The sequence below is a fragment of the Erythrolamprus reginae genome, chromosome 1, assembly GCF_031021105.1.
Source record: "Erythrolamprus reginae isolate rEryReg1 chromosome 1, rEryReg1.hap1, whole genome shotgun sequence".
NCBI lineage: Eukaryota > Metazoa > Chordata > Lepidosauria > Squamata > Dipsadidae > Erythrolamprus > Erythrolamprus reginae.
In genome coordinates, this window is record NC_091950.1 from 415258889 (window position 1) to 415276676 (window position 17788).

At 42.6% G+C, this 17788-nt stretch overlaps 1 protein-coding gene across 3 annotated transcripts in view; it reads left to right on the forward strand.

Annotated features, from left to right (window-relative positions):
- SYNRG (synergin gamma) overlaps nt 1-17788 on the forward strand; it is a 98182-nt gene that overhangs the window by 8957 nt on the left and 71437 nt on the right. For all 3 annotated transcript variants that reach the window (XM_070735283.1, XM_070735285.1, XM_070735286.1), the window contains exons 2-6: nt 3565-3602; nt 6958-7076; nt 10417-10547; nt 14063-14168; nt 16366-16477. In XM_070735283.1, coding sequence (XP_070591384.1) covers nt 3565-3602; nt 6958-7076; nt 10417-10547; nt 14063-14168; nt 16366-16477 — 506 coding nt within the window. The remainder of the gene's footprint in view (nt 1-3564; nt 3603-6957; nt 7077-10416; nt 10548-14062; nt 14169-16365; nt 16478-17788) is intronic.

Here is a 17788-nt window from a genome sequence, read left to right on the forward strand (position 1 = left end):
ATGTCATTTGGCGGGGCCTAGGGGAAGAACCTGTGGAACCCCATTGAGGCTTCTCCCCGCCTTTTCTGGTCCTGTTTCCTCCCCAGGAGATTCCTAGAGAGGCCCCACGGAGGCTTCTCCCCGCCTTTTCTGGTCCTGTTTCCCCCCAGGAAATTCCTAGAGAGGCCCCACAGAGGCTTCTCCCTGCCTTCTGGCCCTGTTTCCTCCTAGGAAATTCCTAGAGAGGCCCCACAGAGGCTTCTCCCTGCCTTTTCTGGTTACAGTTTCGGAGGTTTGGGTTTGTAAGTGGAAAATGGTTCTTGAGAAGAGGCAAAAAAATCTTGAACACCCGGGTCTTATCTAGAAAATAGATAAAATAGATAAGTAGAGGCGTTCTTAGGTAGAGGTACCAATGTAGTTCAGAGAACCAGTAAATACAACTGATCAAGTGGGGATTTTGCAGTATCCTTCCCCTGGAGTGAGGTTGGAATGAAGATTTTGCAGTATCCTTTCCCTGCCACGCCCACCAAATCACATCACGGCACAAAACGAGTAGTTTAATTTTTTTTTAAAATTGAAACGCCACTGTGTCAAATGGCTATAAGTCAAGGGCTACCTGTATAGGGTTGGGACGGAAAAAATATCCATCACTTTGGGTGTCTCAAGAATTTTAGCCTCTATTGGCAACAGTAACAGTGAACAGTATTTCAAATAGCTAGAATAAGTGATCTATTTTCTCCTTAAAAGGCAATATTGTAGTCCAGTCCAATGGTTAAAAGCCCCACGAATTTTTTTTTTTGCTTTTCATCAAAATCCTTTTGAAATTTCAGCCTACTCTACTGTAATGCTAGGGCTAGGATATGAGTAAGCTAATAAAAGGTTTTGTGGGCAGATAAGCCTTGGAGCGTTTGATTAATGAATATTCATTTCCTTTTACTACAGAGAAATAGATGACAGACAGACCCAGGGCTTTTATAAACTGCCCAGCCTTCCTGAAATGACATTGCAGGAGGTTATATCTGTAAAGAGTGATCGGTTTTAATTAAGCACAATACTTGCAGATTGCATATAATTTTTGTAGGGCCTTTAGCATCTGAAAAATAATAGTTTTGGCATTATTGTTGTTATTATTGCTCTGAGCATAATTAATAAACGCTCTTCCTTTTTCTGCATAAGCTCTTATAAATAAATCACCCATTCTTTAGAAAGGCATCTATGTTTAATGATTTTTCCCTTTCTTTCTTTCTTTCCTTCCCTCATTAAATGGCAATGAGTAAGGCCAGGCTGCATTGTGTACCTTTTGTTGTGGATATCTGTTTTCCTTTTCCTTGCTGTTGTCACCATCAGCACCATAGAAGTCTTATTCAGATACCCATAGTAAACTGCAGATACCAGTATGAAATCTAAAATCAGGTGGGATGGCCTCTGCTGTAGGTTTGGTATGATTAATCAAGCCACCCACCTCCACAGGTAGATGTTCACTTCTGCTCTTTTGCATTCTGAATTCGATCTGTACTGTTCTGTCGGCTCTCTGGTAGAATCCTCCCAAAAATTCACAGGTACAAATTTCAGACACACACACGTTTGAAAATTCAAAACAATGTTCTTCATAATGAAAATTCACTTAAACCAAGCCCTCTTTTGGTATAGCAAAGAGCACTCGTCTCCAAACAAACTGGTAATTTGTACAAGTCCCTTATCAGTTCTGAGATACTTAGCTTGCAGCTGTGAGGCAATTCACAGTCCTTCTTTCACAAAGTGAAACACACTTTGCTCTGGTTTAGTTTCAAAGCGGGGGAAAATCAGCACACAAAAAGTCAAAGTCAGTAAAGCAGTCATGAAACACAACGATCAGATAATCCTCCACAATGGCCAAACCCACAGGCTGCTATTTATAGCAGCCTCACTAATTACCACAGCCCCACCCAACCACAGGTGGCCTCATTTTCTTTGATAATAATCTCTCAGTTGTTGCTGCCTATGCATCGCTCTCCGCATGCGTGGCTGTATCATTAACTCTTGATCCGAATCCAAGGAGGAGCTAGATAATTGATCTCCTTCTGAGCTGTCTGCCACACTCTCCTCCTCCCTGTCACTCCTGTCTTCTTGGTCAGAGGAGCCTTCATCAGCAGATTCCACCGGGGGGCAAAACAGGCCTGCAGCATGTGGATATCTCCCCCACATCCACAGTCCTTGGGGCAGGAGCAGGGCCAGAGCTAACTGCAATATGTGCGGATAAATCAAATTTGCTCAACCTGATGCGCTCCAGAGATATTTGAGCCTAGAATCAACAGCTATTAATTGAAGCAACAACTATTAATTGATGGTGAGACCACACTTGGAGTACTGTGTACAGTTCTGGCCACCTCACCTCAAGAAGGATATAATGGAACTGGAAAAGGTGCAAAAAAGGGCAACGTATGATCAAGGAAATGGAGCCCCTCCCTTATGATACCAGTATATCAGAACTGAACAGGCCAAAAGAAATATTAAATGAAAGCAAAATTCACTCCTATACTGTTGTGATTTAAACATCAGACTAAAGTTTACGAGAGGCTTAATATCATAATGTATTTGTTTTATCTCAATTCCCCATATTTTATAAGATATAGGAGATGTGAACAGAATGTGGCATTTGTTTCTTTCCATGATAGCAAAACAAGTGCCTGACAAATCCCCAGGGGCCGAGACTCATCTGCTATTTTTCTTTGACAGTTGATTTGCTGTTGTCTTTTTTTTAAATTGACAAAAAAACCACTGTACATTGGCAAGTATTGACCCAAAAACAACCTGTAAAAAAACCCTTCGGACTTTGTTTTCTTGAAAAAAAGAAATAGCATTATGTTAGTCAACACCGGGTATAAAATGTGCAGAGGGAAAAAAATATTGGTTGGGTTGTTTTTTTTCATTTGATAGGTGAATAAATTGCATCGAGTATAATTAAAAAGACTGAAAAGTGAGAAAGTCAAAGGCATAAATTGGTTCCCCTGTAGAGCGAAGACTTGGTAAGGTTCTTGAGTGCATTCAATGTTAGGAAAAACCAGGCATCTGAATCCACCCAAGGCTACTCATCGATTGCTTTGTCACGGGATGAGAATGCAATATGGAAAATAGCCTTTTTTTATATATGGTTGAAGGCAAATAAATGTGCTCTAGAATTGTTCTGTACCTCGGCCAGGAGAGGGGCTCCCATTACTGTAATAATAATTCAACAGTCTCAGCCTTTCCCAGCTTGGAACTCTCAAGCTTTGGTAGACTACAACTCCCATAGAACCTAGGAAATAATGGGTCTTTAATCCAGGAGAACAAGATGGCAGAACTTTGTGGTCATAAGTTGAGTACTATTTATATTTCTTTCTTTTTCCCCCTTTGATTTCATCTTTTATTACACAAACATTCTTAATAGATACAAATGCTTAAAGACAAATCCCATATTGTCTCCTGTGGTTTTGACCATCTGAAAAAATGCTTTGAATTTTTTTTTCCACTGACCTTGTGCATAGTCACCAATGGTATCTCTCTCCTTCATGTTCTTTTCATTAAATGACATATAGACGTTTTTTCCCTGTCCTCTTCTCGTTTCAGCTTTGTTTTCCCTGTAGCTGGTGGCCTTGGCCCTCAAGGTAGGTAAATTATTATTATTATTATTATTATTATTATTATTATTATTATTATTAATTAGATTTGTATGCCGCCCCTCTACGAAGGTTCGGGGCGGCTCACAACAACAAAAACAGTACAAATCCAAAATTAAAAACCATTTAAAACCCTTAATATAAAAACAATCATACATCTCATACAAACCATACATAAAGCGGAAACGGCCTAGGGGAATCAATTTCCCCATGGCTGACGACAGAGGTAGGTTTTAAGGAGTAAAACTAGGGTTTTACTAGGGTACTCAACTTGAAAGAAGAAATATGAGACATCTCAAATTCGGCATCTATTGTATATAAATAGGAATACTGCCCCATATACAAAAAAAATAGATGTACGTAAGGCTGATATAAAAAATGGAAATAAAACACAATAACAATTTAAATATAGATAAATATCACTTTATTTGTTGCAAATTCTTTTTAACTGAGCTATTATTGTTATTTCTATATAAGTATAGATATATATATTTGTATAATTGATATATATACAGTGGTACCTCATACGAACTTAATTGGTTCCAGGAGGAGGTTTGTAAGATGAAAAGTTCGTAAGATGAAACAATGTTTCCCATAGGAATCAATGTAAAAACAAATAATGGGTGCAAATCCTTCAGGAAAATCCCAAACTTTAGAAGGGAGGCAAACAGAGGGCAGAGAGGAGCAGCTAAAGGGGGCGGGTGGAAGAAGCAAGGCTAGGCTAAAGGGTGAGTGGGGAGGAAGAAAGGCAAGGGGGGCACCCCTCCCTTTTCTTTCTTCAAAAGACACCCTTTCAGTGCCTTTGCAAGCATGCAAAATCTTTACTCCTCCAAGCTGCCCCTCCCTTTTCTTTCTTAAAAAGACACCGTTTCAGTGCTTTTGCAAGCATGCAAAATCTTTACTCCTCCAAGCTGCCCCTCCCTTTTCTTTCTTAAAAAGACACCGTTTCAGTGCTTTTGCAAGCATGCAAAATCTTTACTCCTCCAAGCTGCCCCTCCCTTTTCTTTCTTCAAAAAAGGGGGAAAAAAGAAACCCCTTCATCCCAGCAGCAGCTGCTTGGGTTCGTAAGGTGAAAATAGTTCGGAAGAAGAGGCAAAAAAATCTTAAACACCGGGTTCGTATCTTGAAAAGTTTGTTAGAAGAGGCGTTCGTAAGATGAGGTACCACTGTATATGTATATAATTTCGCTGATACAATTATCCGTAAATTTACAATAAGATAAGCTGCAAAGAGGCAGCAGGGGTAGAGGGTGGGACGAAATTATATGTTGTATTGTCCTTTAACAGACAATCTATAATTGCACTCACAAACTAAGAATACAACGATCTGTTTATGTGTGTTTTTTAAATATGTATATAATCCAATAAAATTTATTTTTTTTAAAAAAGGAATACTGCCCCATAGTACTTTACAGCAGTGTTTCCCAACCTTGGCAACTTGAAGATATCTGGACTTCAACTCCCAGAATTCCCCAGCCATCATTCGCTGGCTTGGAAATTCTGGGAGTTGAAGTCCCCAATACCTTCAAGCTGCCAAGGTTGGGAAACACTGCTTTACAGTATACTCTGGATATCTATGCTCCAACACTAACATTTCATTGAGGGCTGCATCAGGGTTGTGTTTGACCTTGGGGGGGTGACATCCAGGGGGGCATGACTAGATTGAGCATGGCCAGCTCAATGTCACTTGCACTACGCCTGTGGTATGAGTGCTCTGCCAGGAAAAACAAACTCCCGAGCTCTGTTTCTGGTAACGATGGCCTCCTGCAACCCCCTGCCAGTGAAAACAGAACTCGGGATGTCTGGAGCTCCATTTTGCCTGGCAGAGGCACCACAAGTCGGTCCTTCACTGTTTCCGGGGTGGCACCGCGGGCCAGATCTAAGCATCCTGTGGGCCGGATCCAGCTCACAGGCCTTGTATTTGACACCCCTGGTGTCATGATTCCAAATAGCATCCGAAATTAAATCAGAGTCCGAGGCATGGCCTTCCTCAAAGTTCCAATTTATTAGCAGAGCCGTGTTGGCACATCTGCGAGAAACCCGAATCTGAAGTCACGTGGGTTTCTCCCCCCAGTTTAAAATTCATTCCCTTGTGCCCAGAAGTTCATCACATGGCCCAGTCTGGTTCTGCCAACGTGTCCGGCCCTCCCATCAACTTCCGGGCAGGTGCTAAATAAAAGATGACCTTGAGAATCTAGAAAGAATTTGTTATGGCTGCAACTCTACAACAGCCCCTCATGCAACAGCCCATTCAAAATTCCCAATGCACTAATACAACCTACATTCTAATATGTGGCAGGCCAAAGTCTCCCCAACTCAAAATGATGGCTTCGGCCTGCCACCTGGTCTATTTGGATCACCAGCCCTTTAACTATAGCTAAGAGGTTGGCCCAATTGTATCTGTTCTGGCCTTCTTGGATCGAGCGGTGGAGTGGACTCCACAGGAATCCTGACTCTAAAGTGTGCAATAGGGTTGATATTCCTGTAATATGGTAAATGATTTAGCTTTGCTAGATAAATGGTCAAATCAATGGAAACTGCAGTTTAATGTTTCCAAGTGTAAAATAATGCATTTGGAGAAAAGGAATCCTCAATCTGAGTATTGTATTGGCAGTTCTGTGTTAGCAAAAACTTCAGAGGAGAAGGATTTAGGGGTAGTGATTTCTGACAGTCTCAAAATGGGTGAACAGTGCAGTCAGGCAGTAGGAAAAGCAAGTAGAATGCTTGGCTGCATAGCTAGAGGTATAGCAAGCAGGAAGAGGGAGATTATGATCCCGCTATATAGAGTGCTGGTGAGACCACATTTGGAATACTGTGTTCAGTTCTGGAGACCTCATCTACAAAAAGATATTGACAAAATTGAACGGGTCCAAAGACGGGCTACAAGAATGGTGGAAGGTCTTAAGCATAAAACGTATCAGGAAAGACTTAATGAACTCAATCTGTATAGTCTGGAGGACAGAAGGAAAAGGGGGGACATGATCGAAACATTTAAATATGTTAAAGGGTTAAATAAGGTTCAGGAGGGAAGTGTTTTTAATAGGAAAGTGAACACAAGAACAAGGGGACACAATCTGAAGTTAGTTGGGGGAAAGATCAAAAGCAACATGAGAAAATATTATTTGACTGAAATCGTAGTAAATCCTTGGAACAAACTTCCAGCAGACGTGGTTGGTAAATCCACAGGAACTGAATTTAAACATGCCTGGGATAAACATATATCCATCCTAAGATAAAATACAGAAAATAGTATAAGGGCAGACTAGATGGACCATGAGGTCTTTTTCTGCCGTCAGTCTTCTATGTTTTTATGTTTCTAACCGGTTTTTAATGTCTCGGTGCAGGGATGATTCCAATGCAACAGCAGAGTTTTTCTATGGTATCTGTCATGCAGCCCAATATACAAGGCATGATGGGAATGAATTACGGCTCTCAGATGCCTCCAGGAACGATGACTATGCAGGTGGGTGCTTAGGGGGTTTCAAGCTGTCTGGTTTTGATCTGCATTGGGAATTATTTTATTTGTCCGATTCCTTTACCCACATTGGGTGTCTCTAGGCCAGTGATGGAGAAGCTTTTTTCGTCCATGTGCCAAAAGGAGGTGTATGCATGTGCTAGCACACGCGCATAGTTATAGTTGTAGTTTATTAGATTTGTAGGCCACCCCTCTCCGAAGACTCGGGGCGGCTCACAGCATAACAGTAATACAATACAGTGATCCCTCTATTATCGCGAGGGTTCCGTTCCAAGACCTCTCGCGATAATCGGTTTTTCGCGATGTAGGGTTGCGGAAGTAAAAACACCATCTGTGCATGCGCGCCCTTTTTTCTATGGCCGCGCATGCGTAGATGGTGGAGTTTGCGTGGGCGGCGGGAAAGACCCAGGGAAGGTTCCTTCGGCCGCCCAGCAGCTGATTTGCTCGGTAGCGCAGCAGCAGCGAGCAGCCGAAGGTCGGGGTTTCCCCGCCGCCCACGCAAAGGGGAAACCCCGATTCGGCTCCTCGCTGCTGCTGCGCTACCGATCAGATCAGCTGCTGGGCGGCCGAAGGAACCTTCCCTGGGTCTTCCCCGCCGCCCACGCAAAGGGGAAACCCCGGCTCCTCGCTGATGCCCACCGCTCGCCCGCCCGCCCGCCAGCAAGAGGGGGAAGACCCAGGGAAGGTTCCTTCGGCCGCCCAGCAGCTGATCTGCTCGGCGCAGCAGCAGCGAGCAGACGAAGATCGGGGTTTCCCCGCCGCCCACGCAAAGGGGAAACCCCGGCTCCTCGCTGATGCCCCCGCTCGCCCGCCCGCCGCCCGCCAGCAAGAGGGGGAGAGATAGAGAAAGAGAGAGAAGGAAAGAAAGAGATGAGAGAGGGAGGAAGAGAGTGTGAGAGAGGAAGAAGCAAGATAGAGAAAGAGAGAGAGAAAGAAAGATGAGAAAGGAAGGAAGAGAGTGACATCATCGGGTGGAAAAATCGCAATACAGTATAGCGTTTTGCGAAGATCGAGATTGCGAAAATCGAGGGATCACTGTACATTACAAATCTAATAATAAAAAATTAAATCCATTTAAGAAGACATTAATAACATAATAAACCCCCTAACTATGCAGTCATACACATTCAACCTAATCTATCATACAGTAAGGCCAGAAACATAATAAAAAAGGGGGAAAGATGGTAATTATCCTCACGCCTGGCAACAAAAGTGGGTCTTCAGCATTTTACGGAAGCATTTAAGAAGGCATTAATAACATAATAAAACCCCTAACTATGCAGCCATACACATTCAACCTAAATCTAATAAATCCCAGCGGCCAATTATGCTTTTTAAATAATGGGGTTTTTAGGCTTTTAATGTTAAATTTTTATTTTAGACTCTTAATATTAGATTTATTTTTGTATATTGTTTTATCACTGCTGTGAGCCGCCCCGAGTCCTCGGAGAGGGGCAGCATTCAAATCTAATTAATAATAATAATAATAATAATAATAATAATAATAATAATAATAGGTCCCACAGAGTTGGCCTTCTCCGGGTCCCGTCCACAAAACAACGTCTGGCGGGATCCAGGGGAAGAGCCTTCTGTGTGGTGGCCCCTGCCCTCTGGAATCAACTCCCCCTGGAGATTCGAACTGCCCCTACCCTCCTTGCCTTCTGTAAAATGTTGAAGACTCACCTTTGCCGCCAGGTATGGGGGGATTAATTTCCCCCCCTCCTTTTTTGCTGACCTTTATTATATTTATGTTCAGTCGGCCTGAGTGTGAATTATTGTGTAGTAGATAAGTTTTTTATAACAATGTATTTTAAATTAGTTTTTAATTTTTTTAACATTAGATTTGTATTTATATTGTATTGCTGTTATGTTGTAAGCAGCCCCGAGTCTTCGGAGAGGGGCGACATACAAATCTAATAAATTATTATTAGTAGTAGTATTAGTATTATTTAATTGGATTTATATGCCGCCCCTCTCCGAAGACTCGGGGCGGCTTACAACACATGAAAAAGAAGAACAATACAACATAATCGTCCAAATCCAATTAATTTTTAAAAAACTAAATGTGCTAGTCTATAAAACCCAGTATTATTTTAAAAAACCCAATCATATCCACTCAAACAACAACCATACATAACATTCATTGGCCAGGGGGCTGGAGTCTAATCGCGCCAAGCCTGGCGGCATAGATGAGTCTTCAGACTCTTGCGGAAGGCGAGGAGGGTGGGGGCAATACGAATTTCTGGGGGGAGCTCTATGTTAGCAAAAACTTCAGAAGAGAAGGCTTTAGGGGTAGTGATTTCTGACAGTCTCAAAATGGGTGAGCAGTGTGGTCGGGCAGTAGGAAAAGCAAGTAGGATGCTTGGCTGCATAGCTAGAGGTATAACAAGCAGGAAGAGGGAGATTGTGATCCCACTATATAGCGCGCTGGTGAGACCACGTTTGGAATACTGTGTTCAGTTCTGGAGACGTCACCTACAAAAAAATATTGACAAAATTGAACGGGTCCAAAGACGGGCTACAAGAATAGTGGAAGGTCTTAAGCATAAAACGTATCAGGAAAGACTTAATGGACTCAATCTGTATAGTCTGGAGGACAGAAGGAAAAGGGGGGACATGGTCAAAACATTTGAATATGTTAAAGGGTTAAATAAGGTCCAGGAGGGAAGTGTTTTTAATAGGAAAGTGAACACAAGAACAAGGGGACACAATCTGAAGTTAGTTGGGGGAAAGAGCAAAAGCAACGTGAGAAAATATTATTTTACTGAAAGAATAGTAGATCCTTGGAACAAACTTCCAGCAGACGTGGTTGGTAAATCCACAGTAACTGAATTTAAACATGCCTGGGATAAACATATATCCATTGTAAGATAAAATACAGGAAATAGTATAATGGCAGACTAGATGGACCATGTGGTCTTTTTCTGCTGTCAGTCTTCTATGTTTCTATGTTTCTATGAGCTCATGCCAGAGGGCTGGGGCCCCCACAGAGAAGGCTCTTCCCCTGGGCCCACCAAGCAACATTGTCTAGTTGATGGGACCTGGAGAAGGCCACACTCTGGGACCTAACCTGTCGCTGAGACTCATGCGGCAAAAGGCGGTCCCGCAGCCAATCTGGTCCGATGCCATGTAGGGCTTTACAGGTCATTACCTATAGTTTGAATTGCGTCTGGAAACCAATCGGCAACCAATGCAGTCCGCGGAGTGTTGAAGAAACATGGGCATGTCTACGGAGGCCCATGACCGCTTGCGCAGCTTCATTTGGCATTTATCTCCCTGTCTCTCTTGTTCTGTTATCTAATACTGAATTGTTTATTTTGATTCACAGGGCGGCATGACTCTCGGTGCGATGCCAACAGCCGGGATGACCTATATGGGACAAGGTCCTTTCCTTGGAATGCGTGCAGCAGCTCCTCAATACACCCCTGATATGCGGAAGCAGTTTGTTGAAGAACAGCAGTAAGTGAGCCATTCCACAACAATAGATCTGACTTATTATTTTAATTAATTTATATAGCTGCCATGCTCAACATGTGACTCTAGAGCAGTGTTTGCCAACCTTGGCAGCTTGAAGATATCTGGACTTCAACTCCCAGAATTCCCCAGCGAGTGAATGCTGGCTGGGGGATTCTGGGAGTTGAAGTCCAAATATCTTCAAGCTGCCAAGGTTGGGAAACACTGCTCTAGAGAATGACTTCACTTGATTGTGTCTCAAGGTTTTGCATCCAGTTTCCAAATTTACACTGCAGAAATCTGGACCACAACTAGGTCCTACAGAGTTGGCCTTCTGCGGGTCCCGTCGACTAAGCAATGTCGGTTGGTGGGGCCCAGGGGAAGAGCCTTCTCTGTGACGGCCCCGGCCCTCTGGAATCAACTCCCTCCAGAGATTCGAACAGCCCCCACCCTCTTTGCCTTCCGTAAAATGCTGAAGACTCACCTCTGTCGCCAGGTGTGGGGATGATTATCTCCTCCCTTCGTTGTGTTTTCTGACCTCTATTGTATGATTAACTGGGTTGAATGTACAATTGTGTAGCTGGTGATTTTATGACACTGATTATGTTATATTAATGTTTTAAATTGACTTTTTAAATTTTATTATTAGATTTGTAATGTATTGTATTATTGCTATGTTGTGAGCCGCCCCAAGTCTTCGGAGAGGGGCGACATACAAATCTAATTAATAATAATAATAATAATAATAATAATAATAATAATAACAATAACAACAACAACAACAACAACAACAACAACAACAACAACTAAGTGAGAGCAGAGAAATGGATTGTTGCTCTTTGCAACTATCCAGAATTTTGCAACCCAGAACTAGAAGGTCTACATCAAGGGGGTCAAACTCAATTTCATTGTGGGACACATTAGGGCTGTGTTTGACCTGGGGGAGTGGGGGGCATGGCTAGCATGCATGTCCAGCTCGAAGTCACTCATATCAGGGGCGCTTATGGCAGCCCCAGCACTGTGCCTGCAAAAACTGAGCTTGGGAGTGCCACACATGGCCCTCCAGAGTTACATTTTCACTGTCAGAGGTTTGCAAGAAGCCGGGACCGCCTTCTGCCGCACGAATCCCAGCGACCAGTTAGGTCCCACAGAGCTGGCCTTCTGTAGGTCCCGTCGACTAAACAATGTAGTTTGGTGGCACCCAGGGGAAGAGCCTTCTCTGTGGTGGCCCCGACCCTCTGGAACCAACTCCCCCCAGAGATCAGAATTGCCCCCACCCTCCTTGCCTTTCGTAAGATCCTTAAAACCCACTTCTGTCGTCAAGCATGGGGGAATTGAGATATTCATTTCCCCCCAGGCCTATACAATTTATGCATGGTATGTTTGTGTGTATGTTTGGTTTTTAATAAGGGTTTTTAGTTATTTTAATATTAGATTTGTCATATGCTGTTTTATTATTGTTGTTAGCCGCCCTGAGTCTACGGAGAGGGGCGGCATACAAATCTAATAAATAGATAGAAAGGTAGGTAGGTAGGTAGGTAGGTAGGTAGGTAGGTAGGTAGGTAGGTAGATAGATAGATAGATAGATAGATAGATAGATAGATAGATAGATAGATAGATAGATAGATAGATAGATAGATTGTGCGACCCTCCAAAGCTCAGTTTTTAGCTGGTAGAGGGTTGTAGGAGGCTATGGCAGCTGAAAACGGAGCTTGGGTGGGCCATGCATAGCCCTCCCGAGCTCCATTTTTGCTAGCAGAAACAGACAGCCTTCCATTGGGGACCTCTATATTGCATGAGTCAAAAAAAAAGGGCTGTGAAAATATTTACATATACCTCACATCCTGGACAAACTGCTTCAACTCCTACCCTCAAAACAATGCTATAGAGCAGTGTTCCCCAACCTTGACAACTTGAAGATATCTGGACTTCAACTCCCAGAAGTCCAGATATCTTCAAGTTGTCAAGGTTGGGGAACACTGCCTTAGAGCACTGCACACCAGAACAACTAGACACAAGAACAGTTTTTAACCCGAATGCCATCACTCTGCTAAACAAATAATTCCCTCAACGCTGTCAAACTGTTTACTAAGTCTGCACAACTATTAATCTTCTCATCGTTCCCTTCACCCATCTCCTCCCACAAATGACTGTATGACTGTAACTTTGTTGCTTGTATCCTTACAATTTATATTGACTGGTTCCTAATATGATCTGATTGCTTATTTGTACCCGGACTAAGTGTTGTACTTTATGATTCTTGATGAACTTTTATGTACACTGAGAGCATATGCACCAAGACAAATTCCTTGTGTGTCCAATCACACTTGGCCAATAAATTCTCTTCTCTTCCCTTCCCTTCTCTTCTCTTCTATTCCATTCCATTCCATTCCATTCCATTCTGTCTTTCCAGCTTGGTGGCCGAGTTGGGGGAGGGATATACAGTGATACCTCGTCTTACAAACCCCTCATCATACAAACTTTTTGAGATACAAACCTGGGGTTTAAGATTTTTTTTGCCTCTTCTTCCAAACTATTTTCACCTTACAAACCCAAGCTGCCGCCACTGGGATGCCCCACCTCCGGACTTCTGTTGCCAGCGAAGCGCCCGTTTTTGCGCTGCTGGGATTCCCCTGAGGCTCCCCTCCATGGGAAACCCCACCTCCGGACTTCCGTGTTTTTGTGATGCCGCAGGGGAATTCCAGCAGGGGAATCCCAGCAGGGCAAAAACGGGCGCTTCGCTGGCAACGGAAGTCCGGAGGTGGGGTTTCCAGCGAGGGGAGCCTCAGTGAAATCGCAGCATCGCAAAAACACGAAAGTCCGGAGGTGGGGTTTCGAGGACTTCTGTGTTTTTGCGATGCTGCAATTTCGCTGAGGCTCCCCTCACTGGAAACCCCACCTCCGGACTTCCGTTGCCAGCGAAGCACCCATTTTTGCCCTGCTGGGATTCCCCTGCTGGAAATCCCCTGCGGCATCACAAAAACACTGAAGTCCAGAGGTGGGGTTTCCCATGGAGGGGAGCCTCAGGGGAATCCCAGCAGCGCAAAAACGGGCGCTTCGGCTGGCAAAAGGGGTGAGCTTTGGGCTTGCACGCATTAATCGCTTTTCCATTGATTCCTATGGGAAATATTGTTTCGTCTTACAAACTTTTCACCTTACGAACTCCGTCCCGGAACCAATTAAGTTCGTAAGACAAGGTTTCACTGTATTTCTGCGAGCGGTAGGTGTGCACACAAGCATGTTTAGCTCCATTTGCACAAGCGACAGGCCTGGGAGCCCCCCACTACACAAATTGAGCTGCATGTGTGCACTTGTCCACTTCTTGCACAGTGTGGTAGGCCGCACCCTGGAATTTGAGGACCTCCGACTTAGATTATCCTTCTTAGATTAATAGATTTCTTTTCCTGTGCTCAGGGCCAATTCCATGTTTCTTCAAGCAAGGCAGAATGCAAAGAAGTAGCAGTTAAACTAACTATGAGGCCTAAATCATGTCTATAATCAGCATTGATTGCGTCTTGCAGGAAACGGTTTGAACACCAGCAGAAGGTTTTGGAGGAAGAAAGAAAAAGGCGTCAGTTTGAAGAACAGAAACAAAAGCTACGGCTTTTAAGCAGCGTGAAGCCAAAGGTACACGGTGACAAATGTATTCAATGGCAAGACAGCTGGATTTAAATTAATTTCTGTTGAGGAGGAGAAGCAATAAATAGAATGTTTTAAAAACCCGAATACAGTGGTACCTCTACCTAAGAACGCCTCTACTTAAGAAATTTTCTAGATAAGAACTGGATGTTCAAGATTTTTTTGCCTCTTCTTAAGAACCATTTTCTACTTAAGAACCCGAGCCCGGAAAAATTTCCCAGGAAATTTGAGAGCGGCACGAAGGCCCGGCCAGTTTCCTGCCATTCCCCCTGGGTTTTTCTCTCTGGCGCAGTGTATGGGAGGCAGCCTCGCGCCGGGAGTATGGGAGGCGCGTGCTTCTCCTCACCGCCTCAGAGTCCCTCTTTTTTTTTTTTAAGCCTTAAAGTTTTGGATTTTTAAAAAAATTCCCCTCGTCTCACCTTCTTCCTTCGGCAGCGCCTGTTCTCCTCCTCCTCCTCCCACACAAATTCCGAGCTTTTATTTATTTCCTAATGGGTTTGCACGCATTATTTGCTTTTACATTGATTCCTATGGGAAAAATTGCTTCTACTTACAAACTTTCTACTTAAGAACCTGGTCGCGGAAGGAATTAAGTTCTTAACTAGAGGTACCACTGTACCAGTATTTCAACAAAACAGTACGGGATAGTCCTCGACTTATAGGCATTCATTTATCAACTATTTGAAATTAAATCAGTACTGGAAGCAAGTGGCTTACAATTAGGTCTCACACATATGACTGTCATAGCATTCCCCATGGTCTTGTGATCAGAATTCAGGCACTTGGCAACCAGCATGTATTTAAAACGGTTGCAGCATCTGGGGGAATTGTGTTACAGTAGTCCCTCACCTATCGCTGGTGTTACGTTCCAGACCCGGCCGCGATAGGTGAAATCCGCGATGGGGAATTTATCGACTGATAGTACTTATTTAAGTATTTATATTGTAATTGTTTGGTAAGTTTTCATTGTTTTAAGTGTTTATAAACCTTTCCCACACAGTATTTATTTTAGATACAGTATTTAAATACAGTATTTACAATTTTAGATTTTATTTTTTTTTTAAAACCTGCCGATCGAGTTCGGCGGGCTGTTTAAATCTGCCGATCGACTTCCTCAGAAACCCGCAATGAAGTGAAGCCACAGTAGGTGAAGCGCGGTATAGCGAGGGACTACTGTACCTCCATTTGCAACTTTCTCAGCTGTCTTCCAAAGCACAAAATCACTCAGGGGAAGCCTTAATGTCCATATGATTCACTTAATAACGGCAAAGAATAGCTTAATTGGCAAAAAGTTTGTAATATTGGGTGTGACTCATGTAACGGTGGTGCATTGGTTAGAATGCAGTATTGCAAGCTAACTCTGCTCACACCAGGAGTTTGATTCTGGCCGGTTCAAAGTTGACTCAGCCTTCCATCCTTCTGTGGTCAGTAAAATGAGGACCCAGATTATTGGGGAACAATATGCTGATTTTGTAAATCGCTTGGAGAGGACTGTAAAAGCACTGTGAAGCGGTATATAAGTCTAAGCGATATTGCTATCACTCTTGCAATGGAAATTCCGATCCGAATTGTGGTGATAAGTCGGGGGCTACCTGTTTACTGGAATATAAAATGATAATTGAATTGAATTGAATTGATATGAGCCCATGGGACTCAGTACTATTTTGACATAAAATGGGTTTTGCTTGTCTGATTTCCCTGGAGAAATTCTACCCTGAGAAAACAGTGTACAGTGTTCCCTCTATTTTCGCGGGGGATGCGTTCTGAGACCGCCCGCGAAAGTCAAATTTCCGCGAAGTAGAGATGTGGAAGTAAATACACTATTTTTGGCTATGAACAGTATCACAAGCCTTCCCTTAACACTTTAAACCCCTAAATTGCAATTTCCCATTCCCTTAGCAAGCATTTAGATTATTACTCACCATGTTTATTTATTAAAGTTTATTAAAAAAAATATTTATTAAAGGCGGACGAAAGTTTGGCGATGACATATGACACCATCGGGTGGTATAGGGGAAAAAAATATGAAGTATTTTTTAATTAATATTTTTGAAAAACCGTGGTATAGACTCAAGGGAACACTGTGCTGTGTTTTGGGTAAGTGATAAATGTAATCAGGCTTTCTAAAGTAGTTGAAACTTCTCTTAGAGCTGTTTCATAATAGGGTGTATCCATATGTTTTCAGATGGGTGAAAAAAGCAGAGATGATGCCCTGGAAGCTATTAAAGGGAACCTAGACGGGTTTTCCAGAGATGCTAAACTCCATCCCACGCCAACCGCTCATCCCAAAAATGCAGGTATTCAACTTGGAGAGGCAAAATCTTGAAATTAAAAGAAATGCACGCAGCTTTAAAATGCACAGAAACCTTTGGAGAAACCTGCCAAAGTGAACCATTTAGCAATTCTATTGCTTTCAGTGTGGGGGGAAAAATTTACACTCTTTTGTGTCATGACTTTCATGTGCTTAATTGTAATTGGATCAGGATTCCACCCCCTATTAAATTATAGCCAAATTATAGGTTGATTGAGCATGTAATGGAGACCTCGCCTACAAAAAGATATTGATAAAATTGAACGGGTCCAAAGACAGGCAACCAAAATGGTGGAAAGTCTTAAGCATAAAACTTATCAGAAAAGACTTCATGAACTCAATCTGTATAGTGTGGAGGACAGAAGGGAAAGGGGGGACATGATCGAAACCTTTAAATATGTTAAAGGGTTAAATAAGGTCCAGGAGGGAAGTGTTTTTAATAGGAAAGTGAACACAAGAACAAGGGGGCAGAATCTGAGGTTAGCTGGGGGAAAGATCAGAAGCAACGTGAGAAAATATTATTTTACTGAAAGAGTAGTAGATGCTTAGAACGAACTTCCAGCAGATGTGGTTGATAAATCCACAGTCACTGAATTTAAACATGCCTGGGATAAACATATATCCGTCCTAAGATAAAATACAGGAAATAGTATAAGGGCAGAGTAGATGGACCATGAGGTCTTTTTCTATGTTTCTATGTAATGAGTCTGCGGAGAGGGGCGGCATACAAATCTAATAAATAATAATAATAATAATAATAATAATAATAATAATAATAATAATAATACACTTTGAAAACTAGCAGCCTTTTCAAAAACCTTAAAGTTGCATCCGTATAAGTTGCAGTTGCACATTCTCATCTTTTAAGATGAGTTGAATCATTGGTTGTGGCTATTAAAACACAATGTTCTCAAGATTTTTGTTTCTTTTTACAACCCTGTAGTAAAATGTCCTTCCTGATGCCTACATACAATTCTCAGCAGACATCCTCTCTTTGTGCACTGAGAGAGAAACATCTGCCGCTACGTAGGCTTGAACTCTCAGCCTTCTGAGTAGGAGGCAAGTGTCTTCACCACGTGGCCACCATGCCGCTGATGCCCTCAAGAAAATAAAATGCATGTACAAATAAAGCAGGCGTAGGAAAATAAAGGTTCTTATTACCTGTGCATCAGTGAAAGTCAATTTAGCATTGACCGAAGAAACTTCTTGGGTATGAAGTGAAACGTCTTCAAAAGAAAATAAAGTCCAATTGCCTCTTGAAAAAGTCCCTTTGGGATAGTGACTGAAAAAGCACATA